A 25,796-nucleotide genomic window follows, 5' to 3' on the forward strand; every position below is an offset into this window, starting at 1 on the left:
TTTCAGCCTTTGCACGTCGACGGAAGCAATCAAGATATAACCGCATTTGCTCCAATCCCTCGGATAGAGACAAGCACCTACAAGATCTCTATCAAGCATTCTTAAAACTACAATACCCACCTGCTGAAGTGAAAAAACAGATTGACAGAGCCAGACGAGTACCCAGAAGTCACCTCCTACAAGACAGGCCCAACAAAGAAAATAACAGAACACCACTAGCTGTCACCTTCAGCCCCCAACTAAAACCTCTCCAGCGCATCATCAGAGATCTACAACCTATCCTGAAAGATGATCCTTTACTCTCACAGATCTTGGGAGACAGACCTGTCCTCGCTTACAGACAACCCCCCAACCGAAAGCAAATACTCACCAGCAACCACACATCACTGAACAAAACCACTAACCCAGGAACCTATCCTTGTAACAAACCCCGATGCCAACTCTGTCCACATATCTATTCAAGTGACATCATCATAGGACCTAATCACATCAGCCATACCATCAGGGGCTCGTTCACCTGCACATCTACCAATGTGATATATGCCATCATGTGCCAGCAATGCCCCTCTGCCATGTACATTGGCCAAACCGGACAGTCTCTACGCAAAAGAATTAATGGACACAAATCTGACATCAGGAATCAAAATACTCAAAAACCAGTGGGAGAACACTTTAACCTGTCTGGTCATTCAGTGACAGACCTGCGGGTGGCTATATTACAACAGAAAAACTTCAAAAACAGACTCCAAAGAGAGACTGCAGAGCTAGAATTGATATGCAAACTAGACACAATCAACTCCGGTTTGAATAAGGACTGGGAATGGCTGAGCCATTACAAACGTTGACTCTATCTCCCCTTGTAAGTACTCTCACACTTCTTATCACACTGTCTGTACTCGGCTAGCTTGATTATCACTTCAAAAGTTTTTTTTCTCTTAATTAATTGGCCTCTCAGAGTTGGTAAGACAACTCCCACCTGTTTATGCTCTCTGTATGTGTGTATATATATCTCCTCAATATATGTTCCATTCTATATGCATCCGAAGAAGTGGGCTGTAGTCCACGAAAGCTTATGCTCTAATAAATTTGTTAGTCTCTAAGGTGCCACAAGTACTCCTGTTCTTCTTTTTGTATATAATGTGTAACTGTATAGATGTGCACTTGTACAAAGATAGTTGTAATGGAACTACTGATACATTCAATGATATATAAAATAATGTCGGTGCAAAACAAATGAACATGTTTTCCCCAGAAGAAAGGGCTGAAAGTGCATATGCATGATTATAGGCAATACGTCAATGGCTTCTTTATAGGCTTCTTTACGTCTTCTGACTCCGGGATAGTGGCGGAAGGGGAGAAACTACATTTCCCATCATCCGCTGCCCATCCCGCGCATGCATTCTCACTGCGGCAGCCTTCCCCAACGCCCGCGAGTCAGCTACGACATCGCGCGCGATGGCAGGATGAACGGGGACTACATCTCCCATCAGCCCCTAGTGCCCATCCGGCGCATGCGCATCACCCGGGCCTGCTCGCACATCACTTCGTCGTTGTTGAGGCCGTAGGTGGGTGGGGGGAAGGGAGAGAGAGAGAGCGAGCGCGGCGGTGAGGAGGGAGGGGGTGAGAGTTGAGAGTTCAGCGGCCGCCGCCACTGCTGCCAGCCAGGACTCATGATTCCCATATGCCCGGTAGTTTCCTTCACCTATGGTGAGTAACACCACTCGGGTGGGGCGGGGGAGGGGGACAGCGGCTGCGGGCCGCGCGCGGGGGCTGCCTGAGGCGCCGTGTCTGATCTCGCTCGCTCTCTCTCTTTCTCCCCCCTCCCCCTCGCCGCCGGGCCTCCCGCCATGGCCCCGACCGTCGCCGCTGCCTCGCCGCCGCAGTGCCCAGCCGGCTGGGGGAAGATGCCAAAATGGCCACCGGCAACTACTTTGGATTCACCCATAGCGGGGCTGCTGCCCAGTATAGGTAACCGAGCGCCCCGCCCTTCGCCTCCCTCTGCCCGCTCGTGTGGGTCCGCGCCTGGCCCCCGGCCCCCGCGTGCGTGCGCCCAGCCGGAGCCCCTCGCCCACGCTCGCACCCCATGGGGGGCTTCTCCCATGGGCCTGGCGTTCCTCCGCCGTGTGCGGCAGGGCCGGGGCCTCCCCGATCCGGTGGTGGGCGGAGCGGAGCTGGGCTCCGTGCGGAGGAGGAACAGCAGATCTCTAGGCCCTTAAATTAAAATGGCCACTCAGTCTGCGACGCCAGGGAAACAGAGCTGCCTCCTCCTTTCACACCCTCCTCGATAGAGGGGATTTTATCCCCCCCGCCCCCGACGCACACATGATGGGAGAGTCTTTGTTACGCGGCAGAATCGCCTCTTCCCCCTCGGGGTGAGCGGGTGAATGAAGGAGAGTTTAAAGCACCAGGAACATGGGGTGGAGGGGTGTGTATTTTCCACAGAAATGCGCTCCGGAAAAAAATCCTCCTTTGCAGAAGGGGTAGAGAGGCAAGGCCGTTAAAATCCATTCGTACTGAAGGTCTCTACTCAAATATGTGAGACTTGAAGTTCCTGTAGTGGAGTTTAGAGTATAACTGTACATACTGCTTACAGATAAGGGGAAGAAAGTACTTCAATAAAGCATTAACATGTCCATAGTTAAAATTATGTCGCCTGATCTTTTAGCTAAGACTTCTTTGTCAGCACTGTCTGCTTATAGTGGCAGAATCTGGTATGTGATCTGAGGGGTTGGGGTTGTTTGTATTACAGCAGCACCTACTGGACCTAATCAGGGGACAAAACCAATTTTTATTAAGAGCTGTGCAGGCCCTCCCTTTAGGAGTCTGTTTTATTCACCTATGTCTTGTTGTTAACTAATAGCTGAGAGGGGTTGAGATAATCTGATGCTAATACGATCGTGTTCATATAGATTAGCTATTTCCTAATAATATAACTATTTGCCTAACCAATAATTTGGGGAAGGTTTATTTTTAAAAGGAACCTTGAGATCATTCAACATCTATGGTGCTTGTTTACCAAAATCTATCACATGGAGAGACACTGAAAAGTACTCTTAAAATAACTCAAAATAGAATAATGGATATTGGAAATTTAGAGATGATTGCTTCCATTCTCTCCTGGAAGTACAGAATTAAACATAAAATGTGAGATAACTGGCTCTTAATGCAAAGAACCTCCCTCCCTAAGTGAGTGAGATTTGATAGGTCTGCCGGTTATTATGTATGCACAGTAAGCATACATGGCATTTAACAATGACTGTCATATTTGTAAATGACTTCCTGAGAGAAAATCCTTCACCACCTGGAAGAAAAAGTGTAAACACTTCTCTTAACTCTGAACAACAAACACTATTCTAACACAAAACAAAATTTGTTTTTTAAAATGAATCCCAAATTACTGAATTCTACAGTTTTGAATTGTAGACTGACACAAAATAATTAATATTCTCTTTATATTGGGTCGGGGGGAACTTGCATAGTTGACAAGATGATAACTTGAAAGGCTGAGGTTTGGAATTTCCCATTGAAGCACACAGTAAAAGTCCTTCATTGCAAGAGGATGAGACTTTAAAAATTGATTCTGTAATTAATTCTAAATAGAATCGTAGGAATTAGTGATAGAACTGTCCTAGTTGATTATTGTGTTTCCTTCGCAAATGCAAGATATTGTTTCATAGATACATTAGTGCAGGAATCTCCTTCTGCTAAATGAGTTAGATTTTACAAATGTAGATGTGAAATGAGATAAAGTAAGCAGTATTCAACATACCCTTTGTATACAAGACAGATTAAGAGAAAAAGACTGTAAATGTTTTGTTGGAAAAACACAGCCAAAACCAAAAATCCATTACAAGAGGAAGAGATTCCAAAAAAAACTTGCCTAAAAATGAATCTCTTACAAGGGACTTTACTTCCCAAGTGTGTAAGACTCAGTAGGTCCATAGTAATTTATTTCTAGAACTGTATGTGTCACTGTGCAATATTGGAAAAAGACAAGGTGGTGAAGGGCAATTCAGCAAAAGTACTAACATGCCCTTTATACTAAAATAAAAAATAACCCTACATGGCTGAGTACCCTCATTCAAAATGTTCCAATTTATCTTAAGTATATCTCTGAAACACACAAAAAATAAAGTTTGCGTCAGTGGAGGATAAGACTTCAAAAACTAGGGTTACGGAAATTACAGAGAGAATAAATCTACTTACTATTTGTAAATAGTCTGTTGCTGTGAAGGTACAGGATTTAATACCTGGGCAGAGGACATATCAGCAGGTCTTAAATAAAGATGGACAAAATCATGAATTGTTGAAGACTAACTCGCAGATTTGAAATGTAAGACTTCAACTGATTACACCTGTAGCAGTTATGACTAAATGCTTTGTTACCTGGTTTGCATCAATACTCTATTTGGACATATAAAAAGTGGCCCATCCCATATTAAAGGTGCACTAATGTAGCTAATTTTTGTAGTAAGTACCAAAATGCCTATCCCACTAATATACGTCAAACACATAATTACATAATCTTTCATGCAGACATAAGTCAGACCCTTCCAACTCTTTACAAATAAATACTCAAAACTCTGACCAGTTGGGACAACATTAAGGCTAGATCCTGGAAAAAGATCCACATGGGCTATACTTTATGATAATGTGAAGTCCCATTGACTTCACTGGACATGGATGAAACTACAAGGATCTCTTTGCATGAATTTCTTTCCTGGATCTGAGCCTTAATTAATTTATATTTTTGAATATCTCAAAATACGAATTAAAACTTAAAATCTCTCACTAAAAACATCCAAAGCAAAATAATTTTTCATCCCGAGAGAGACTAAATAGTTCTAAATTTGTCAGGTGCTGAGGGGTATCTTTTCCTTTAGTTCAGAACAGATTTTTAAAATGAGACCAAGTACCAACTCTGTTAGCACCCCAAGTACACTGATTAAATATACAGTTATGCAACAGAATAATGATAGATATATTACATAAGAACTATTGTCAAAGTATAAATAAACTAGGTAATTCCTCAGTTTATTAAAATTGACAAAAAGTTAGAGGAAGATGAAAATGTAACTGAAATAGAAATTGTTTGTGTGCTATCAGTATTGCTATGAACCTAGTTTGCTGCCTAATCTAGCTTGATTTCATAACTAAATATTCACATTCTTTGTATGACGGGTGAATCAAAAGTATTGTAAAAAAATCTAAAATGAATACATATTTATTTTTAAAAAATACAAATGTAGAAGGTGAAGTAAGAGTCTTTTTAGGAGTGAGGGCCTGAGTTCAGGTAATTCAAGATTACTGTGTTGTGCAGCTGTTCATAACATCTCTTACACATAAAACTATGGAAGCACAGTGCCCTGAACTGATTAGGTGGTTAAAAAGGCATGGAAGTCCCTTAGTTGATAAGTAGGAGATGAAGTAAGATTTTGAACATGTAATACGTAAACCAGCTGCATTTGTACATTTGTACAAATTTGTAAACTGAAGGCAGATAAGGAAATGGGCAAAGTGCCCACATTTCACACACACAAATAATGGAGTAGAAGTGTTATTTCCTTCACTCTTACACCACTATGTATAATTTCCTACTGCCTATCAGTCATTTCTATATAGCCTTCATTCAAAACCATTTACGCAAACTATATAGTTGTAACATTACAGTCTACAGGGGAAAAACATTACATTATTGAAATGACCAATTAAGGTAACTGCTATAAATACTCCATTACCTTTATAGTTTGTACATTCTGTTAATGGTATTGACACACACAAATTCACTTTACAGACTTTGATTTTGCAACATAACTCTTTCAACATTTAAAGAAATATTATTATGTAAATAAAATAAACTGTGATGGGATATGTTGGGAGTTCATAAGTACATATGGTACCTTGTGAAGTAATCCTTCCCTTTGGTGGCCCTGAGCTCCCTGATCCACTATTTGCCTAGGTTCTTATATTGGCACCTATCACCATTGTATCTGATTGTGTTGAGTATAAATGACAATAGCATAATCACTTCCCTGCTGACAAGAGGCAATGTTAGATTCTTGTTTTAATTACTACTAACTGTAGAAGTGAGAGTGTGTTGGTATGTGAGAGTGTACTATTGAGGGAAAGCTTAGGCAAAGAGGTGAGGTTTTCATTTGGCTCCAAATATGATGAAGTTAGTGGTCTTCCTTATTTAATCTGGCAGTAAGTTCCAAAGTCTTTGTCTGGCTTCTGTGAACATCTTGCATCTCCCACTGTTGGTTGACAGTTTCACTGTTTCAGTAAAAGAGGTCATAGCTACAGAGAGAGAGGCAATTTTTCAAACTAGGACTAGTTCAGTGACCTTGAACAGGACTATATTCTCTCAGTGCAGCGAGTAGTGAACTGGTAATCTGATCTTTCTCAGAGTTTCTCATTTTTAGATAAAAAACAATTGCAGTGATCTGTGCTGGGCTTAACAACTGTAGCCAGAATTGGGTGAGATCTTCTGGTGAGCCACAGATGGAAGAGAGTCTTTTGCCACTGTGACTATTTCAGTGTCCAAGTGCAGAGCAGAATCTACAAGACCCTAAGGCTATAGAATAATTTAACAATCTGACATCAAGTGCCTTGGATGGATTGGGTTGTTGTATTGGAGAAGTCTCCTCCATATTTCCCTCTTCTCGCTAGCATTACCTCTGTCTTGTCTGGGTTCAGCTTCCGCCACAAAACATTGAGGAAGCTGTGAAGTGCTGCACTTAGGGCTCTAACCTACAGCCCTAAATGGGCCAGCTAGCTCAGGTTGAAAGTAACAGTAAATGTCAGCCAGAGGTTTTTGTGGGTGGACAAAAGTGGCTCAGTGGTTTGAGCATTGGCCTGCTAAACCCAAGGTTAAGTGTTCAATCCTTGAGGGGGCCGTTTAGGGATCTGGGGCAAAAATCTGTCTGGGGATTAGTCCTGCTTTGGGCAGGGGGTTGGACTAGATGACCTCCCGAGGTCCCTTCCAACCCTGATATTCTATGATTGTTAGGGGCACCACCTGAGTAAGAACTCAGGTTAGCTCTGTAGTGAAGAAATGCCCTTAGGCTTTGACTTCACTGCTTTAAAGAAAAATATTATGTTTTTATGGTGGAATAACTAATGCACATTGGCTTTCCTTCCGTAAAATCTTTATAGAGACAAGGCACCTGTAGTTATTTACTGCAAGGTAAACTAGGAGAAGGCTTGACATGGGCAGAGGAAGTATAGTGTTGATCTTTCCTAGCTACCTTGTGTTTAAAAATTACAGGTGCCTTGTCTCTACTGGGATTTTGCTTGAGGTTAGCTATCTTGCATGACTTACCTTGGGTTAATTAAAAATGAATAAATAAAAATTTCTCAACTCTTTGTCAATGAAGACATAAAGGAGATGAAGTGTTTTGAGAAGGGGGGGCTCCTTGTCATCCACCCTTCAGTCTACGTCACTCTGGCGTACAGATCCACACACACTGTTATACCTCATTGGAGTCTTCTTGTGCACTTTAACTGTTAAAGTTTTGCAGGGGTGCATGTATCAATGCACAGATATCTTTTAGAGATTTGAGAACTTTGTCAGATTTCTATTGAGGTCTGGACAATGAGCTAAAGGGCGGGAGTCTCATGACAGAAGGTGCCTGCCTAGCAAAGTTTAGACTTTAGCTGAGCAAGCAACTTCAGTGCAAGAGTTTTTTCTCTCTTATTCTGTAGTTTTCTGGGGCAAGAACATCTATGTCTAATAGTAATGTCAGTAAGGTAGTTTAGTGCATCAAGTTTTCAGTGCATAAATCCATGTGTAGTCCATTATAGTGTCTTGACTGATGATGTTCCAGTTAATAATGATCATTACGAATAACTTTTATTTAAATCTAGCTTTGTTCTAAACCATACTGCTTGCAAGCATCTATGTGTATGTGAGTTTGTGGGTTTATAGTCTGTCTTGAGAAATTACACATTGGTATCTTGTTTGCATTTTATCAAATTTGGGATTGAAAAATCATGACTCACTACTTACAGGTTTGAAAAATAGGGTTATTTTTGAGGGTTGGGCACATAAACTTTTTTTCTTTTTAGAATAAATTTTTTCCCATAGAAACAGCTTACTAAAGTTAGAGTTTAATTCTAGGGTGAAATAACTTAATGGTGCCCAGAAAAAAACTACACCATACTTTGGGACAGGAAATATAGAATGTCTGACCAAATTGATTGGAATTTTTCATATTGATGGAGGCTCTTGCACCGTACGGTAAGGCTGCGGTTTTCAGTATCATTGCCAAACAGGAAGTATCTTTGGAGTTGTTTTTATTTTGTTCATATAAATTCTTAATTTAAAAAAAATTGTAAAATAAAATGTGATGCATCTACTAGGCAGAGTACCACAGAGTAGCCATTGTTTTTCCTTTTGTCCTGGGCAGTCATGGTATGGTATCAAATACCACTACTGGCAAAAGATTCTTTCATAAAATCAGTGACTGTCTAGGAAGGAGATCTCATCATTGAGTTCTCCACTGTGTGCAGCTGCAGTCAAAAAGGAAATCTATTAGGATGCATAAAGAATGGGATTGAGAAAATATTGTGCTAAAATCAGTGGTTTGCCTTCATCTGGCGTACAACGTGCATTAGTGGTCATTCCATCTAAAAAAGAATTACAGAATAAAATGTGATTTAGAAAAGGGCAACAAGAATAATTAGGAGCATAGAAAAGCTCATAAAAATTGGGATTCATACATTTGAAAGGTGATCACTAAGAGGGGACATGATAAAATTATGCAAAATAATGAATGGTAAAGAGGAGACAGTGGGAGCTTCTATTTTTCCCCTCTCATACTACAAGAACGAGGTATTCAATTAAAAGGTGGGAAAACTGATGAAAGGAAACACCTTTTCATTCAATGCCTAATTAGACTGTGGAACTCATTGCTACAGAATGTCATTGAGACCAAGAATATAGCAAAATTCAAAGGAGGATTGGGCATTTATATAAACTATAAGAAGATCTGGAGGAGTTATAATAAATAACATTTTGGAAGAGAGAAACACTTCATATGTCAGGGTTTAAACCAGTCTCTTAACTGTTGGGGGTTAAGATGAGATTTTCATGGGGGGACAGATTATTCCACATCTATGTAGGTAGTTCTTGGACATTCCTCCAAGGCATCTGGTGTTAGTGTGGCAGACAGGATACTGGACTAGTTGGATGGTGGGTTTGATCCAGTATGATATTTCCTATATTTCTTTAGGCCTACCCTTGGAAATACAGCTGAACTTGGTCATCCTCAGAGTAGAACAAAGGGTCTCTCATTTTTTTTCCAAAATGTAGTACCTTTTCAAATGTTGGGGGTGTTTTTATAGCATAGAAAACAGTCACTTCTGCTATAATGCATCAACATTATTAATCAACAGCTATCAAACGTTAACTCATATATAGTACATTTAGTGACTGTTTCCAAGAGGAATTTCCTCTTCCTCCTTGCAGGAGAGCACCTATATGAGACTTATTTTGGAAGTCCTGTTGTCTGAGGGAGTTTGGGTAGAGTCAAAATTTACTTAGTCCCAACCTTAATTATAAAGCGAAATAGTATTTCCATAAGATTAAAATGGCAAGAAATAATTCAATCTTTTGATTGCCTTTAGTTTGATAAGAGCTCTTTCAGTGCTCAGAATTGTAGACAAAGGGAGTAACAGCAACACTAAAGTTTATTGTATGCAAGCACACATTAGATACAATGTGGTAAAAGTTAATCCTCTCACAGAAATAGTATATAGACCATATTCTTTCTGAAAAGTGTGCTGCTTTTCTGGTAATTGCTGCAGATTTAAATAAGTTTACTAATGTGTATTCTACCCAGTTAGTTCATAGATTCCTTAAATGTAGCCATCAAAGACTCTTCAGAGCTTGCTTCCCAAAAATTTGTTTTCTGACCAATCAGGTCAGAGACTTTCCAAGACATGAAACGTTGCATTAACATTGTCATTAACAATATTTAATAAACCACAGTACTTTCTAACCCTAAAAGACCTGCTTTTGTGCTGCAGGAAGTCCACAGTTTACTTTCAGGTAAGGCCAATATCAGGGAAGAAAACGGGGCAAGGTTATAGTAGGCCATTGTCTGGTAAGCCACTGACAATTCTTCCTATAGTCGTTTCAATATAGAAATATAAAAATAACCTTTGCTCTAGCCCCATTTTGTTGACTGATCTATTGATTATATGTTGTTAATCAGAAACCTCAATTTACCATTCTGTGGTTTGGCAGGGTTCCACCCCAAGATCAGAGCCAGAAGTATTGGAGTCACTATGAGGATTCCAATGTCAACAGCAGAGACACTCTCCGTTAGGAAAGGCCTCTTGACTTTCTAATATTTTTATTAGGGCTCTTATTAACAATTAAAAAAATTAATTGTGCTGTTAATAATAAATACCATTTATTTAAATATTTTTGGATGTTTTCTACATTTTCAAATATATTGATTTCAATTACTGTGCAGAATACAAAGTGTACAGTGCTCACTTTATATTTATTTTTATTACAAATATTTGCACTGTAAAAAACAAAAGAAATTCAATTAACCTAAAACAAGTAATGTAGTGCAATCTCTTTATCATGAAAGTTGAACTTACGAATGTAGAATTATGTTAAAAAAAAAAACCTCTGTATTCAAAAACAAAACAATGTGAAACTTTAAAGCCTACAACTCCACTCAGTCCTACTTCTTGTTCAGCTTATCGCTCAGACAGACAAGTTTGTTTACATTTGCAGGAGATAATGCTGCCTGCTTCTTGTTTACAATGTCACTTGAAAGTGAGAACAGGGGTTTTCATGGCATTGTTGTAGCCGGCATCACAAGATATTTACTTGCCAAATGCGCTAAAGATTCATATATCCCTTCATGCTTCAACCACCATTCCAGAGGACATGCGTCCATGCTGATGACGGGTTCTGCTTGATAACCATCCAAAACAGTGCAGACCAACGCATGTTCATTTTCATCATCTGAGTCAGATGTTACCAGCAGAAGGTAGATTTTCTTTTTTGGTGGTTCAGGTTCTGTAGTTTCCGCATCGGAGTGCTGATCTTTTAAAACCACAGCTCATCCCTCTCAGATTTTGGAAGGTACTTCAGATTCTTAAATCTTGGATTGAGTGCTGTAGCTATCTTTAGAAATTTCATATTGGTATCTTCTTTGCATTTTGTCAAATCTGCAGTGAAAGTGTTCTTAAAATGAGCAACATGTGCTGGTTCGTCATCTGAGACTGCTATAACATATCTATGGCAGGATGCGGGCAAAATAGCAGGAGACATACAATTCTTCCCCAAGGAGTTCAGTCACAAATTTAATTAATGCATTCTTTTTTTTACAAGCATCATCAGCGTGGAAGCATGTCCTCTGAAATGATGGCCAAAGCATGAAGAGGTATATGACTCTTTAGCACATGTGGCACGTAAATATCTTGCGACGCCAGCTAAAACAGTGTCATACGAACGCCTGTTCTTACTTTCTGGTGACGTAAATAAGAAGTGGGTAGCATTATCTCCCGTAAATGTAAACAAACTTGTTTGTGTTAGTGGTTGGCTGAACAAGAAATAAAGAACATATCAGATATTAAACTGATAACTACTGGATTTGTAGGCTTTAAACTTTTACATTGTTTTGTTTTTGAGTGCAGTTACGTAACAAAAAAACCTACATTTGTAAGTTGCACTTTCATGATGAAGAGATTGCACTATAGCACTGCAGATATAAAGTGAGTACTGTATACTTTGTATTCTGTGTTGTAATTGAAATAGATATATTTGAAAATAAACATCCAAAATATTTAATAAATTTCAATTGATATTCTATTGTTTAACAGTGTGGTTAGCGATGATTCATTTTTTGTTGATCATGTGAGTTAACTGCCATTAATTGACCGCTCTAATTTTTATTAACAGTTAGCAAAATCACAGACGCTCCAACCCAGCAAAGTAGTCAGAGATCATAGAAATATAGGACTAGAAGTGACTTCAGTAGGTCATTTAATCCAGTCCCCTTCACTGAGGCAGGATTAAGTATTATCTGTTCCATCCCTGACAGATGTTTGTCTAACCTGTTCTTAAAATCCTCCAGTGACAAAGATTCCACCGCCTTTGTAGGCCATTAGTTCCAGTGCTTAACTACTTTACAGTTAGGAAGCTTTTCCTACTGTCTAACCTAAATCTCCCTTGCCTCAATTTAAGCCCATTACTTCTTTTCCTGTCCACAGTGGATAAGGAGAACAATTTATCATCCTCCTCTTTATAACAACCTCTTACATACTTGACAGCTGTTATGCCCCACTTGGTCTTCTCTTCTCCAGACTAAACATAACCAGTTTTTTAAATCTTTCCTCATGGGTCATGTTTTTGAGACCTCTAATCATTTTTGTTGCTTTTCTTTAGACTTTGTCCACATCTTTCCCAAAGTGTGGTGGCCAGAGTTGGACACAGTACTACAGTAGAGGCCTAATCAGTGCTGAGTAGAGAAGAATAATTACTTCTTGTGTCTTGCTTACAACACTCCTGCTAATACATCTCAGAGAATTATGTTTGCTTTTTTTCAATATTATTACACGGTTGATTCTCATTAGGTTTGTGATCTACTATAACCCCCAGATTCTTTTCTGCAGTACTCCTTCCTAGGCAGTCATTTCCCATTTGTGCAATTGATTGTTCCTTTCCAAGTGAAGTACACCTCTACCTCGATATAACGCTGTACTCTGGAGCCAAAAAATCATACCGCGTTATAGGTGAAACCGTGTTATATCGAACTTGCTTTGATCCACTGGAGTGCGCAGCCCCGCCCCCCGGAGCACTGCTTTGCCGCGTTATATCCGAATTCGTGTTATATCAGGTCACGTTATATCAGGGTAGAGGTGTACTTTGTATTTGTCCTTGTTGACTTTCATCCTGTTTATTTCAGACCCATTTCTCCAGTTTGTCAAGATCATTTTGAATTCTAATCCTGTCCTCCAAAGTGCTTGTAAACCCTCCCAGCTTGGTATTGTCTGCAAAATTTATAAGCTTACTCTCTATGCTGTTATCCAAATCATTTATGAAGATATTGAATAGAACTAGATCCAGGACCGATCTCTGTGGTTTATTTATGAGACAATCATGTGAGACCGTATCAAAAGCTTTACTAAAATTGAGATATATCACATCATCTGCTTCCCTCCTATCCACAAGGCTTGTTACCCTGTCAGTGAAGGATATTGGGTTGGATTGACATGATTTGTTCTTGACAAATCCATGTTGACTGCTGCTCGTCACCTTATTATCTTCTAGGTGCTTACAGATTGATCATGTGCTCCTGTATCTTTCCGGGTACTTTGGTCTACAATTCCCTGGGTTTTCCTTATTATCCTTTTTATAGATAGGTACTATATTTGCCCTATTCATCCTCTGGGATCTCTCCTGTCCTCCATGAATTCTCAGGAGATAATTGCTAATGGCTCAGATCTCTTCAGCCAGTTCATGTATTTTAGAATATAGTCCATCTGGCCCTGCTGACTTGAAGACACATAACTTGTCTAAATAATTCTTAACTTGGGCTATGTCTACACTATGGACCTTGCAGCTGCACTGCTGTAAGGTCTCCTGTTTAGCTGCTGTATGCTCCTGCTGGCATAATTAAACCACCCCCAAGGAGTGGTGGTAGCTGTGTTGGCAGGAGACTGTCACTCGCCAACATAGCGCTGTCCAAACTGACACTAATTGTAGAGGTTTTTAGAGGTTGGTAGTGTTATTCCTCAAAGATTCCATCTGCATTGTGTATGCTCCATCCCCACCCAGATTCTTTGTGCTGACTGTGGAGCCCCGCTGATCAACTCCTCCCCCTCCCAGCGCCTCCTGTGCACCAGGGAACAGCAGGGATGGGGCGGAAAGAGGCGGGGAAGGGTGGGTTGGGAAGAGATGCGGTGGGGCCTTGGAGGAAGGGATGGAATGGGGGCAGGGCCTGGGGCTGTGCAGGGGGAATGGGGGTGGGGGGGTTGGCAAAAAAAATTAAGTCAAAATGGGGGTCCTCGGATTGCTAAAGTTTGAGAACTGCTGCTATAGATGACATTTTCTATTAATGTTCCTCCTGGGAGTCACTGCAGCACCAGAACTGCGAGCAAGGAGATTGTATCTCTCCTGTGCTTGCAATGCTCCAGGTGTGATTATGCAGGCAGTGTGGAGGAGATTGAGGAAGCCGAGGATAACAGAGGTGAACAGGCACGGGCTGACAGCATAGGCTGAAGGGTTAGGAATTGGCTGGGTTGGACTAAAGCAAGCTAAGGGGTGCAGGCTGAGTAGGGCAATGTAAGTAGAGGGAGACAGGGACAGGCTTTGTGTGGGAGACTTGGAGAGAAGCAGAGAGGCTAGATATAGTCATACTAGGGGGAGATGGGTCAGAAAGGTCTGTAATGGCTGGAATACATTCCCCTCAAACTTGAAATAGAACCCAGAATTACAGTGTGCATGTCATTCTCTTTCTAGTGGCTGGTCCAACACAGAGTATAACAGCCTACTTACTACTGTTACCAAATACCTCGTTAACTCAAGTAGTAGAGGTCTATTCTGTGGGTCTAAAGATTCCAACCGTGCTGATTACTTACACGGGGGCCAATTTGGTTCCACATGGTGCTATGTTTTTTAATTAGTATTTGTTTTTAAATGGGAAATAAGTCTTATTTGTATGTAAAAAGAGCTCACTGAAAATAAGGATTTTTTCATCCTTGTTTGACCTTCTGTCTACATTTCTCCTGAGTACTTTGTTCCTGGAAAAAAAAGTCTCCCTTTTGAGAGTCCCTGATATCCTGCCCTTAAGAAAATTTGTCTAAAACATATACGTGACTTTCTGGAGGAACATTATAATCTATCAAATGCAAACATTGCTTGCAGAGCCATTGGAGGCAAGTTTTGCAACAGCTCATGTACATAAGGAAGGAAATGTCCCCAGGCTTGGTCTCTGCCTATATGACCACTGGGGATAGGAGCAAGGCACAGGAATGGATAGAGAGCATCTAAAGCAGCGTTTTTCAAAGTTTGGGATGCAACCCAGTACTGGGTCACAGCATGAAAGGCACTGGGTCTCTCTCGTCAGCATTGCAGGCTAGTCTAAAAATTCCCATTGGCGGTACTGGCCAGCTAAGGCAGGCTAGTGCCTACCTGTTCCGACAACGCACTGCACTCCAGAATTGGCCAGGAGTGGGTCCGGCTTCTAAGCAGGGGGGCCATGGGGCTCTGCGCGCTGCCCCCACCGTGAGCACGGGCTCCAAAATCCCATTGGCCACTTTGCTGCCAGTGGGAGCTGGGGGTAGGGGAGCGGTGCCTGCGGGCGAGAGCCGAGTGCCTAGAAGCCGGACCTGCTGCTGGCCGCTTGAGGCAGTCCGCGGTGCCAGGAGAGGTGGGAAGCCTGCCTTTGCACCCCGGCTGGGCCGCTAACTGGGAGCCGCCAGAGGTAAGTCTGCACCCCAATCCCTTGCCCCAGCCCTGAGCCCCCCCCAAACCTGGAACCCCTTCTTGCACCCCAAGACCCCCAGCCCAGAGCCCTGACCCCCTCCTGCATCCCAATTCCCTGCCCCAGGTCAGAGTGCCCCCCCAAAAAATCCAGAGCCCCTCCTGCACCCCAAACCCCTCATCCCCAGCTCCCTTGAGTTGTGAGCATCAACAATTTTCTTAAATTGGGTCCCCAGAAAAAAAGTTTGAAAACCACTGATCTAAAGTACCCTCAGATAGTGAGTTCCTTTAAAATTAAATGAGACAAAATTTATCCATTTATCTAGTATCCTCTGGAAAGACAAATTGCTGTGGATCGGGACTCTAGGGTTTAAGCAAACCAAGAGAGCAGAAGGTAGATAACCCAGAAGTAATCAAATTTTTTGTGGTGTGGAACTTAAAAATTAAAAGATAGGAATGAGTGGGTTGAAAAGAAGTTGGACCCAAAATTGCAGTGTAACTGAAGTTCTCCTTTGATAATTGCTTCTGTAGATTCCCCTGATTGGATGAGAATCAAAGCCATTTGAGGTTCTGCAGAATTACCCAGTGCCTTTTTTTTTTTTTTTTTACTTTCTTGGAACTTTAAGATGTCCATTTGTATTTCACATGCAGGAAAGTGTGGGTAATCATATCAATGATAAATGAGCCATGCCAGTGTGTGTGGCATTAGGTTATTGGTGGTTTTGTGGGGTGGTTGATTACAATATACCCACAGTGTGCACCATATCTTGTTAATGCACATCTTGTGGGTTATATCCATATGAACAACAAAATAACCTATGACAGGGAGGGAGTTCTGAAAGGTAGAATCAGTAAAGTGTGACACTCATTAGATAGGGACCAGTTGTGATAGAGTAAAAGAAACTGAAAAAAAGAACCATAGAGGGATTTTTGTGAGTACTGAGCCAGATTTGAAGATTCCAGGGAAGTGTGGTGAGTTCTTCAGAATGCTAAGACTGTAATGATTGACAGTAAGCATCTAAAAATTGCCTAAGAAACTGTCACTTCAGAATACTTTCCTATAATCTTGCAAACTCGATCACTAGCTCTGCATGATGTTGCAGAAGCAAGGGGAACAGGTTTGCTAAAGTAAGCATGGTAATAGAACCTTATTAGCCTTAGAAATCACATGACTAGGGCTGTTAATTCTGTACCATTACAAGACAACTGTTTTTGCCAAACACTAAATATTTTTCAAATTATGATCCACCTTGCTAAACTCTCACTAATGATTGGGAAATTGGTTCCTAGTTACAAATGAGATTTAAAAAAAATCAAGGATAAAATGAAAAACCTTATTTTGATAGGTATGATGCTAACCAGTATGTGAGCAGTGGTATTGTAGTATAACTTAAACAATAATTAAGCTTTACTACAAGAGTTGCCTGCTCTCAACATTTTTGAGCATTTCATGGTTTAGCTTATTTTTAGTAGCTGCTTGTGATCTCATGAACAACTTCTCTCAAATTCAGGAAATCTCTGTTATTTCCACATGCACAATTCAGTATTGATAAACAGGCAGCTGTTTGTAGCCCGATCTAATGTCTCTGGGTAGCAGTTCTCACCTTTTACCACCAGAAGCCACCCCTCCCAGACTGGTCTGCTCCTGCTCCGCAAGAGGCATAGAGCTTAAGTCGATGTAGTTAGGTCAACGCCGTGTCAGGGTAGATGCTGTGTTGCTTACATCAGACTGTTCCAGCTGACAGCCTGGACTCCAGCCACACCAGGGCTGAAAGCCCAAAGCCACGATAGGGCTCGGGCTGTCAGCTCCAGGCGTCAGGGCTGCCAGTGACCCACATTGATAGTTAAATCAGTGCAAGCACGCCTGGTGAGGATGCACCCCGCCAACAGAAGGAGTTAGCATGGACATGCAAAACAGATTTAATTACTGTGGTGGCTGTACGTCAACGTAACTTAAAGCGAGTTCACTTTGTAGCGTAGACTTGTCTGAGAAGCAGCAGGAACCATTCTCAAGTAGTGGTAGCAACGGCTCCGACCTGTTTCTTGCCCCCATGATTCTTAACATTGCAATGAGGGAGAATTGAAAGAAAATGTGGGCTTGATCATTAAGTCAGTGGCACATCCCCGCATTGATTTAAATGGAACAGAGTTGGGCTCTTAGTGATTAAATAAAATTTTTGAGGAGTGGGGAGTGCCAACCAACCTAGACTGTCTTTCAGAAATATAAACTTGCTGGAGCTACTGAAAGGACTGTAGCATCTGATTTTCAGTGAAGATTATAGTTTTTTGAGCGTCAAGTTTAAACTTCTACAACACAAATAAGATCTTCATCCAATTATTTAATTCTTCCTTTGTGTCCTGTGCAATTACTGGCATCAAAATACTATCTCAAAGTGTTTTTAGTTTCAGGACTGTATTACATTTGGTAAAATAAGAAATATATTAAATATGATAACTTGGAGCATTCTTCTGTAATTTCTTGATTTCTTCTTATAAATCTAGTGCTGTATTCAGCAAGAACAAAGCCAGGAGGTTTCAAAGGATTTTTCTGTGATATTCCACCCTTTATTATATTATCATATCACTTTTTCTCCTATAAATTCTGTGTGCGTGGGTATTGTTCACTGTGCTAAAAGATTCATTCTGTTCTTTCCAAATGCTTACTTTTCTTGTGCCTAAATACTGTAGGAGGTTATCCTGGTAGAGACCCATCCCACATAGTTAACTCTGCACTTCCCTGTTCAGAATCCCCTTCACTTGAAAGATAGCATTTTTTATTTTTTACCTTAGTTTAATTTGATTTGTGATTTTTGAACTAATTGATCATACAGTTGGATGTTCATTGCAAACTAATTTAAAGATGTGTACTATTGTCTTTAAAAAAGGATAACTAAAGGGCATTTTATTAAAATTAGAGTTTTTAGTACATCTTTACGTTTCTGAATAATCATAACAAACAATGTTTTAAACATTCTGTTTGACTTTTTTAAATATAACTGCTGTATTTACTTGGACTTGCCAAAATTGGCAGTATATTTTACTATGTTTCCACTGGTATTGGAATGCCATTTTGATATGTAGACTTACTGCAGTTTTGACATTAAAATGACAGAATCGTACAGCATTTTTCTCCTGATAAATTTTGACCAAGCATGAACACTGACAAGTTATAGAAGCAGAAAGCATACCCATAGACAAGAGGTAATACGGTTTTTGGCAGCTAGTGCCAGACTGACTATTGGAAACTTTAGCTAGGTATTATCTCTCTGGCATCTAAGCAAACCCAAAATTACAAATGGTCATCTCGGCCACTGACTCAGTATACTGTTTTAGCCAAAGCATTTAATATCTCTGTTTTGATTTCCCAGTTTATAAAATAGAGATAATAGTATCCTCATGTAGGTGGTGTGAGTAATTAATAGTGTTATTGGATGAACGTGCAGGAAACAAATCATGCTGGTGCATGGGCGGTTTGTCAAATAAAAGTTCCTAGCTTTTGTTTTGTAACCCCCATTTCTTTTCAGGGTTGTAATAAGTACTGATTTCTTGGCAATAATTATTTTACTAATTTATTTATATGTTTAAATTAGCCTACCTAAACTCTTAGGCGTCTTGTATAATGCACTGTATATATATTACAAATCAAAATAGAGCAATAGCAGTTATTAGATTCTACCCTTCAAATAATCACTGCACCTTCTGAGACTGTCCTTCTCTCACTGGACTGTTAATATCTGCCTCTTGTTAGTTAATACTTACCTGTACACTGCTTCATGCATGCACCTTCTGCAAAGGTTGGGGAAACAGATGAGTCTTACAGCATTCTCTGAAGATTGGAAGAATCTTGATAGACTCTTCACACTCATTTCTATAGTACACTTGATTTGGCTACCAGACCTTTTGTTAGTACATCTTTTCTTAGTTTTTTTCTAGATACAATGGCCTACCTATCTAATCTCAATATTTGGAGGGGGGACTCCCTCATCAGAAATTAGTTTCAAAAGTCTCTCCCTATTGAGTTTAGGGATTTTTGCATTGACTTCTAATTAAAACATTTTAAAAGTCACTCTCCTTCATTCAACTGTTCAGTCAACAGGCCTACATGGGGTGGTATATTTTTGGCGAAGTAATTAGTCTTACAACTCCAGTAGCATAAAAGGAATCCTGTATTTTGCCCTGAAAATGCCATGCAAGATGGAATAGTTCAATAATAGCTTTCACGGAAGTAGTAGTTCTTTTTGCAGTGCGTGAGTTGTCAAATATGCTACCCAAAGAATTATTATAGTACTTCCATACCATGCAAAATCTGATTATTTGAGATCTCTTTACTGTTTTGAAATGAAGAGATTGTCTGCCAGTGCCAAAAGGTTTACCTTTATCAGATGGGCCCCCATTTTGTTGAATGTTTCAGCCATAAGCACTTCAATGTAGTGATACTTAAATAATGAGTGCCATAAAAAAGTCTATATATAAAATAAATTAGTGCTTCATGTAAACCTGTAGACCTCTCCCGGATTATTCAAAGCTTAGTTTTAAGACTTTTCTGGTATTTTGAAATTGAATGAAATATTTAGGTATCAGTCTAACATGTTTAGCTGTTGAACTAATGGACTTATTACTCCATGGGTAATACTTACTGTTCTTTTCCAATATAGCCAGCAGCCAGCTTCGGGTGTAGCCTATTCCCATCCAACTACAGTTGCTAGCTACACTGTCCATCAGGCTCCAGTAGCTGCACACACGGTTACTGCTGCATATGCCCCAGCAGCGGCTACAGTTGCAGTAGCCAGGCCTGCGCCAGTAGCTGTTGCAGCTGCTGCCACAGCTGCTGCCTATGGAGGTTATCCTACGGCACACACGGCGACAGATTACGGTTATACCCAAAGACAACAGGAAGCCCCACCACCACCTCCTCCGGTCACTACACAAAACTACCAGGTAAGTGCCACTTTGAATCCATCTCAGGTTGGTAGTGATCAAAATTTATCTGATGGATGTTTGGTGATCTGTGTGAAATTAGTTTGATAATCTGTCTAGTTCCCACTGGGCAAATGTCCAAATCGTAAAAACTACCATTAAGTTTAGCAAGCTTGTGATATCTTCTACAAAGGCCAAAAATGGCGGGGGTGGCATGCCCTCTTCTCCAAGTCAGGGTTGAGGCATATAACCAAGGGACTGTGAGGAAAGTTACACCAAGAATGGCAGTACGACATCTGCTTTGTAGAGAGAGCAGATTTCAGTCTCCAGAACTGTTAATCTGGCACTTTTCTCAAGCCCATATTCACTCAATTTAAAAATAAATAAACTAAAAGCCGCCATCATCCCTATCTGCTAATTTAGGCTCAAATACTGCAAACATTCACACATGTGAATAGTCCATTGAAGTCAGTGGGACATGAAATAAAGTCACTGGGGCTCTGTGTGGGCACGTCTGCCCATGTGGCTCTTTTTACAGGGTATGGGTCCAGTTTAATAAATTATTTATTTTGCTATCTCAGCTCCCATTAAAGTCAGTCGGTACCTCGGAGTCTTCCTGGTTACTGAGGCTAGTATCTATATTTACAGGATTTATGTGAGGTAAATATGCAGGCACTAGTCATATTTAATGTGTAATGTAAAGTATTAAAATGAAGGTATGGACACTACTGTTTTCCTTTATGGGTAAAGCAGAATAAATTGAAAAAGACTGCCCTATTTAAAGGGCCATGTTATAAAATTATCTATTAGGGGTGCCTTCTAGTTTTAAAATACTTATTTTCATTTGATGAAAAGCACTTTAGAAGACCTAGGTGGTATTAATGATTATTTAATTGTTCCCTCTAATTAAAAAAAAAAAAATCCTATAAATCGCCACTTCTGGTTAGAGTCCTGAAAAACAAGCAAGCTCTTTCCCATGGTCTGAAGCAGCAATTAGTTAACATATCCTAATAATTACAGGAGCAGTGCATATGTCTGCTACTAGATGTTGATGCACAGACAGAGAAAAAAGGAGCCTTAAACAAAGAGGGGGAAAAAATACAAGGTTGCCAAAATTGCTAGGGAATGAAGTGTTACTTTTTAAGCTTCTTAACAAGTGCTGTAAATCCAAGTAGAAAATTCTCTGAACTGCAGAATGGTTGATGAGATATAAAACAGAATGCTTACAAAAGGTACAGTTAATATATATGTAAATAGGAAAAATGCTACATCAACTTTGTAATACCTAGAAAGTGTTGGTGGGCTTTTTCTTCTTTGTGAAAATACACATTTTGAGCAGGCTTGTGACTTTTCTTAAAAGTATATAGAATTTCTGCTCTGATATAAATGTAATAGTGGAACAGTCTGACAGTAGCATCTTTCTGTTCCTTAATGGAAATAACTAAGGGGAAAAATGAGAAAATACTTGTAAATGCAAGAGTTGAATTGCTGCTATTTATTGTGTCTGTTAATGTTCATCAAAACTGTTCAGCACTTGTTCTTCTTAGTCTCTGTAAATTAAGATGAAAGATTTTTAAAATATATAAGGCTTATTTAACTCTAGAATCATATACATATTTAAATGAATTGTTTGACTTAATTCAGTAGACTGTCTCTCCCTATAGATGCCTTTGATTATCCCAGGCCCCAGACATATTTAAGCAGAAACTCAGGTCCTTTCTTTCTGTTTTGCATGCTTTTTAAGGACTCCTACTCATATGTTAGATCCACTGCCCCAGCTGTGGCTTATGACAGTAAGCAGTACTATCAACAACCAACAGCAGCAGCGGCTGCAGTAGCTGCTGCTGCCCAGCCTCAGCCTTCTGTAGCCGAATCGTACTACCAGACAGGTGGGTGGCGTGCATGAAATTCCTTGTTGGTCAGTGCCAAACAGTGTGCCGCTTTGTTTTTTAAAAACGTTTCTTTGGATACCTCCGACAAATTGATTTTTATTCTTAGCTTTATAATGTAACCCTTATAAATATAAATGTATGGACAAAAATCCTGCTGTTACCCAACACTTAATAAGAAGACATTGCCTCAAATACCTTTCTTGCCCAAAAATAAACACACTTTTTTCTATGTAAATTGAATTTAACAATTTTTTCTGTTTTTAAAATATGTTATGCCTACGAAGTTCAAATACACTTTGGCTGGCCAGGAAGAGACCTGGACAAGAAAAGTATTTTTGAACACAGTTTTGTTATATTAAATAGTACACGTCAGTATTAACCCATTTTGGCCATCACAAAGTTTAAATCCTGTTTTTAAACAGGTTTTAAAGCTTTATAATGTTGGTGTGGATGGGAAATTAAAGGCAAGCTTTAGCTATAGGGTGGGAGAAGAAAGCAATAGGGTGAGCAAGTTGCTTAAGAACATGGCAGAAGTCTGTGGGGAGAGAGACCAGTTACTGTGTATGTGGTTTTAAAAAAATGCCATTTGTACAGTATATGGCTGCAGTTTAAAAAAAATGGTATTAGGAGGGGCTTTAAATCCAATAACAAAGAGAAGGCACAGTTTGAGACCTACGTTCAGAGTTCATACTTAATGCCTCTCACTCTCCAGCAAGGGGAGGCACTCTTCTCTGCTCAAGAGAGGAATACAGTGTGAACTTAAGTGTCATTAACTCTAGGGCCCTACCAATTTCACAGCCATGAAAAACATGTCACGGACAGTGAAATAAGACCTTCCCTGTAAACCTGATCTCCCTGAAATCTACTAGTTCAGCAGGCCTGGGGAGGGACAGGACTTGTCCTTCCCCAGTATAGTGGTTATGGGAGGAGATCAGACCTACCTCGCAGGCAGTGCAGAAGTGAGGGTAAAATACCCTCACTTCTGCACTGCAGCAGCCCCAGGGTTTCTGCCCTGTGGCTCCTGCTGGCGTTCGGGGTGCCCAGATGGGGGGCTGCTGCCCCCTTCGGCTCCTGCAAGGGTTTGGGGTTCCCAGGCTCCAGGTTTTTGCCCTCCCACGCCCCGCAGCTCCTACAGGGGATGGGGGTGCCTGGGCTCCAGCCGGGGCTTGGGGGTGCCGCCCCTTGCGGCTCCTGCCCGGGCTCAGGGCTTTCTCTTCTGGCTCCAGCTGGGGCTCGGGGTGCTTGGGTTCGGGCCTTTTCTCCCCTCCTTCCCTCTTCTTCCCCCTCTCCTCTCCCCCCCTCCCATTGTTACTGCCAGAGCTCAGGCACTAATTTTTCAACTTGGCATGGACCCAGTGGCCCCATGCATTAATCTGCCACTGACCGTGACTAGTAGCTGGGAGCCCCTAGTAGATCGGACCTACCATCACCTCCAGCTTCAGGAAACTCCACAACTGCTGCCTTCAGAGCCCAGCTCTGAAGGCAGCACAGAAGTGAGTATGGCAATCCTATGACCACCTTGTAACAGCTCTGGGATCCCTCCTGCCCCACAGTCCCTTTTTGGGTCAGGATCTCCATGGTTACAACACTGTGAAACTGACTAATTTTAAAACCCTCTAGCCCTGAAATTGGCCAAAATGAAGTGTGAATTTGGTAGATCCCTAACTATCTCTCTCTAGTTTACTGGAATTCTGAAAGGAGTCAGTTCAGTCTTCATGTCCAGAAAATAGTTGTAACCTGAGATCTACATACAGAAGAAAAACTTTCTGAATGTTTGTTGCCATGCCATGCCAAGGCTTTCAAGATTCTGCAAGGTTCCCATGACCTGGGAGGCCTATATGGAGTCAATGGGAAGTAGTACAACTGGGAAATTCCAGATCGCTGCTCTATGGGTTATAGAAACCTAATACAGCAATAAGAGGCCAAAGAGAATTGGACACAAGTAGAAATTATTCTTCTGTGATTGTTGTTGGACCATCTGTAGATTACTTTGCTAAATTGTGAGTACCATATTAGAGAAGGGATTTTGAGGAGGTTGAGAAGGATCAAAAGAAGCAAGGGGGATTATTTTTCGTGCCATTCTGGAAAAATTGGTATTCTCTGGTTTCAGAATTCTAAAGGAAATAGTAAAGGTAGATGCAGATATGCAGTCTAAACAAGAAACAAAGTCTAGGACTCAACACTAAATACTCCTAAAGCTATGGGAACAGCAGGCTAGAAGTGAGTGACTCACAAAAATCATAAAAATGTAGGCCTGGAAGGGACCTCAAGAGGCCATCTAGTCTATCCCCCTGTGCTGAGGCAGGTTTAAGTATATCTAGACTATCCCTGACAGATGTTTGTCTAACCTGTTTTTAAAACCTCCAGTGATTGCGATTCCACAGCCTCTCTAGGGAACCTGTTCCAGTGAGTTAGAAAGTTTTTTCCTAATTAGTTTGAAGGTAACCTTTTTGCCCTGAAGTGAGTGAAACCTGTGGTATTTCCTACCAAGTACAGCAGTAGAGGAACAACTAGAACAGCTATGTTACTAAAGGACAAGAGAGAGATTTTACAGGAAATAATATTCTGGGATATTTATGCATAGCTAGTTTGGACTTGAAGGGTTTTTGTGGCCTGAGCCTGTAGTAGTGTTCTTTGTGTGAAAACACCATGTTCCTGGCATAGTATCTTTTTTTTTTTTTTTAGGAAGTATTAACAGGTTTACAAATCCTTGCCATACAAATATCAGAAACAAAACAGTAATCATTAATCTTTTGTTTAAAGAGACATGCATGAATATATTCATCAGCTCTCTCTTGCATCTGAAGAAGTGAGGTTCTTACCCACGAAAGCTTATGCTCCCAATACTTCTGTTAGTCTTAAAGGTGCCACAGGACCCTCTGTTGCTTTTTACAGATTCAGACTAACACGGCCACCCCTCTGATAGCTCTCTTTGTTCATCAGGGAGTTAGCCATATTAAAGAGTGAGCATTGTTAACAACACCTATGATGTTATTTCTAGTGATTTTATTAAATTGAGTGAAATCTCTGATTATACATAATTAATGGACCAGACATGTCTATCAAATGTTAGTTTGGAAAAAAGGACACTTGCTGGGTGGGTTTTCTGGTGAATGTACGCTGAGTGTTTACTACTTCTCATAACACAAGAACTAGGGGTCACCAAATGAAATTAATAGGCAGCAGGTTTAAAACAAAAGGAAGTATTTCTTCACACAACGCACAGTCAACCTGTGGAACTCCTTGCCAGAGGATGTTGTGAAGGCCAAGACCGTAACAGGGTTCAAAAAAAGAACTAGATAAATTCATGGAGGATAGGTCCATCAATGGCTATTAGCCGGGATGGGCAGGAATGGTGTCCCTAGCTTCTGTTTGCCAGAAGCTGGGAATGGGAGACAGGGACTGGATCACTTGATGATTACCTGTTCTGTTCAATCACTCTGGGGCACCTGGCACTGGCTACTGTCAGAAGACAGGATACTGGACTGGATGGACCTTTGGTCTGACCCAGTAGGGCTGCTCTTATGAGTACTGAA

The 25,796-nt window shown here is 40.7% G+C and overlaps 1 protein-coding gene and 1 non-coding gene across 4 annotated transcripts in view; both read left to right on the forward strand.

Moving 5' to 3' along the window:
• Positions 1–1,563: 1,563 nt before the first annotated feature.
• The window catches only part of ZFR (zinc finger RNA binding protein), a 53,541-nt gene continuing 29,308 nt past the window's right edge, over positions 1,564–25,796 (forward strand). For 2 of the 3 annotated variants that reach the window (XM_054031483.1, XM_054031484.1), the window contains exons 1-4: positions 1,571–1,707; positions 1,884–1,968; positions 20,107–20,389; positions 22,113–22,257. In XM_054031483.1, coding sequence (XP_053887458.1) covers positions 1,671–1,707; positions 1,884–1,968; positions 20,107–20,389; positions 22,113–22,257 — 550 coding nt within the window. In that variant the 5' untranslated portion in view covers positions 1,571–1,670. Of the gene's footprint in view, positions 1,708–1,883; positions 1,969–20,106; positions 20,390–22,112; positions 22,258–25,796 lie in introns of all 3 variants that reach the window. The other variant, XM_054031485.1, reaches the window with a different exon arrangement.
• On the forward strand, positions 16,518–16,654 carry LOC128839904 (small nucleolar RNA SNORA66). Its single transcript, XR_008445557.1, has one exon. It is a non-coding gene; the product is annotated as a small nucleolar RNA SNORA66 (small nucleolar RNA).

The sequence above is a fragment of the Malaclemys terrapin genome, chromosome 6 (genome assembly GCF_027887155.1).
Source record: "Malaclemys terrapin pileata isolate rMalTer1 chromosome 6, rMalTer1.hap1, whole genome shotgun sequence".
NCBI lineage: Eukaryota > Metazoa > Chordata > Testudines > Emydidae > Malaclemys > Malaclemys terrapin.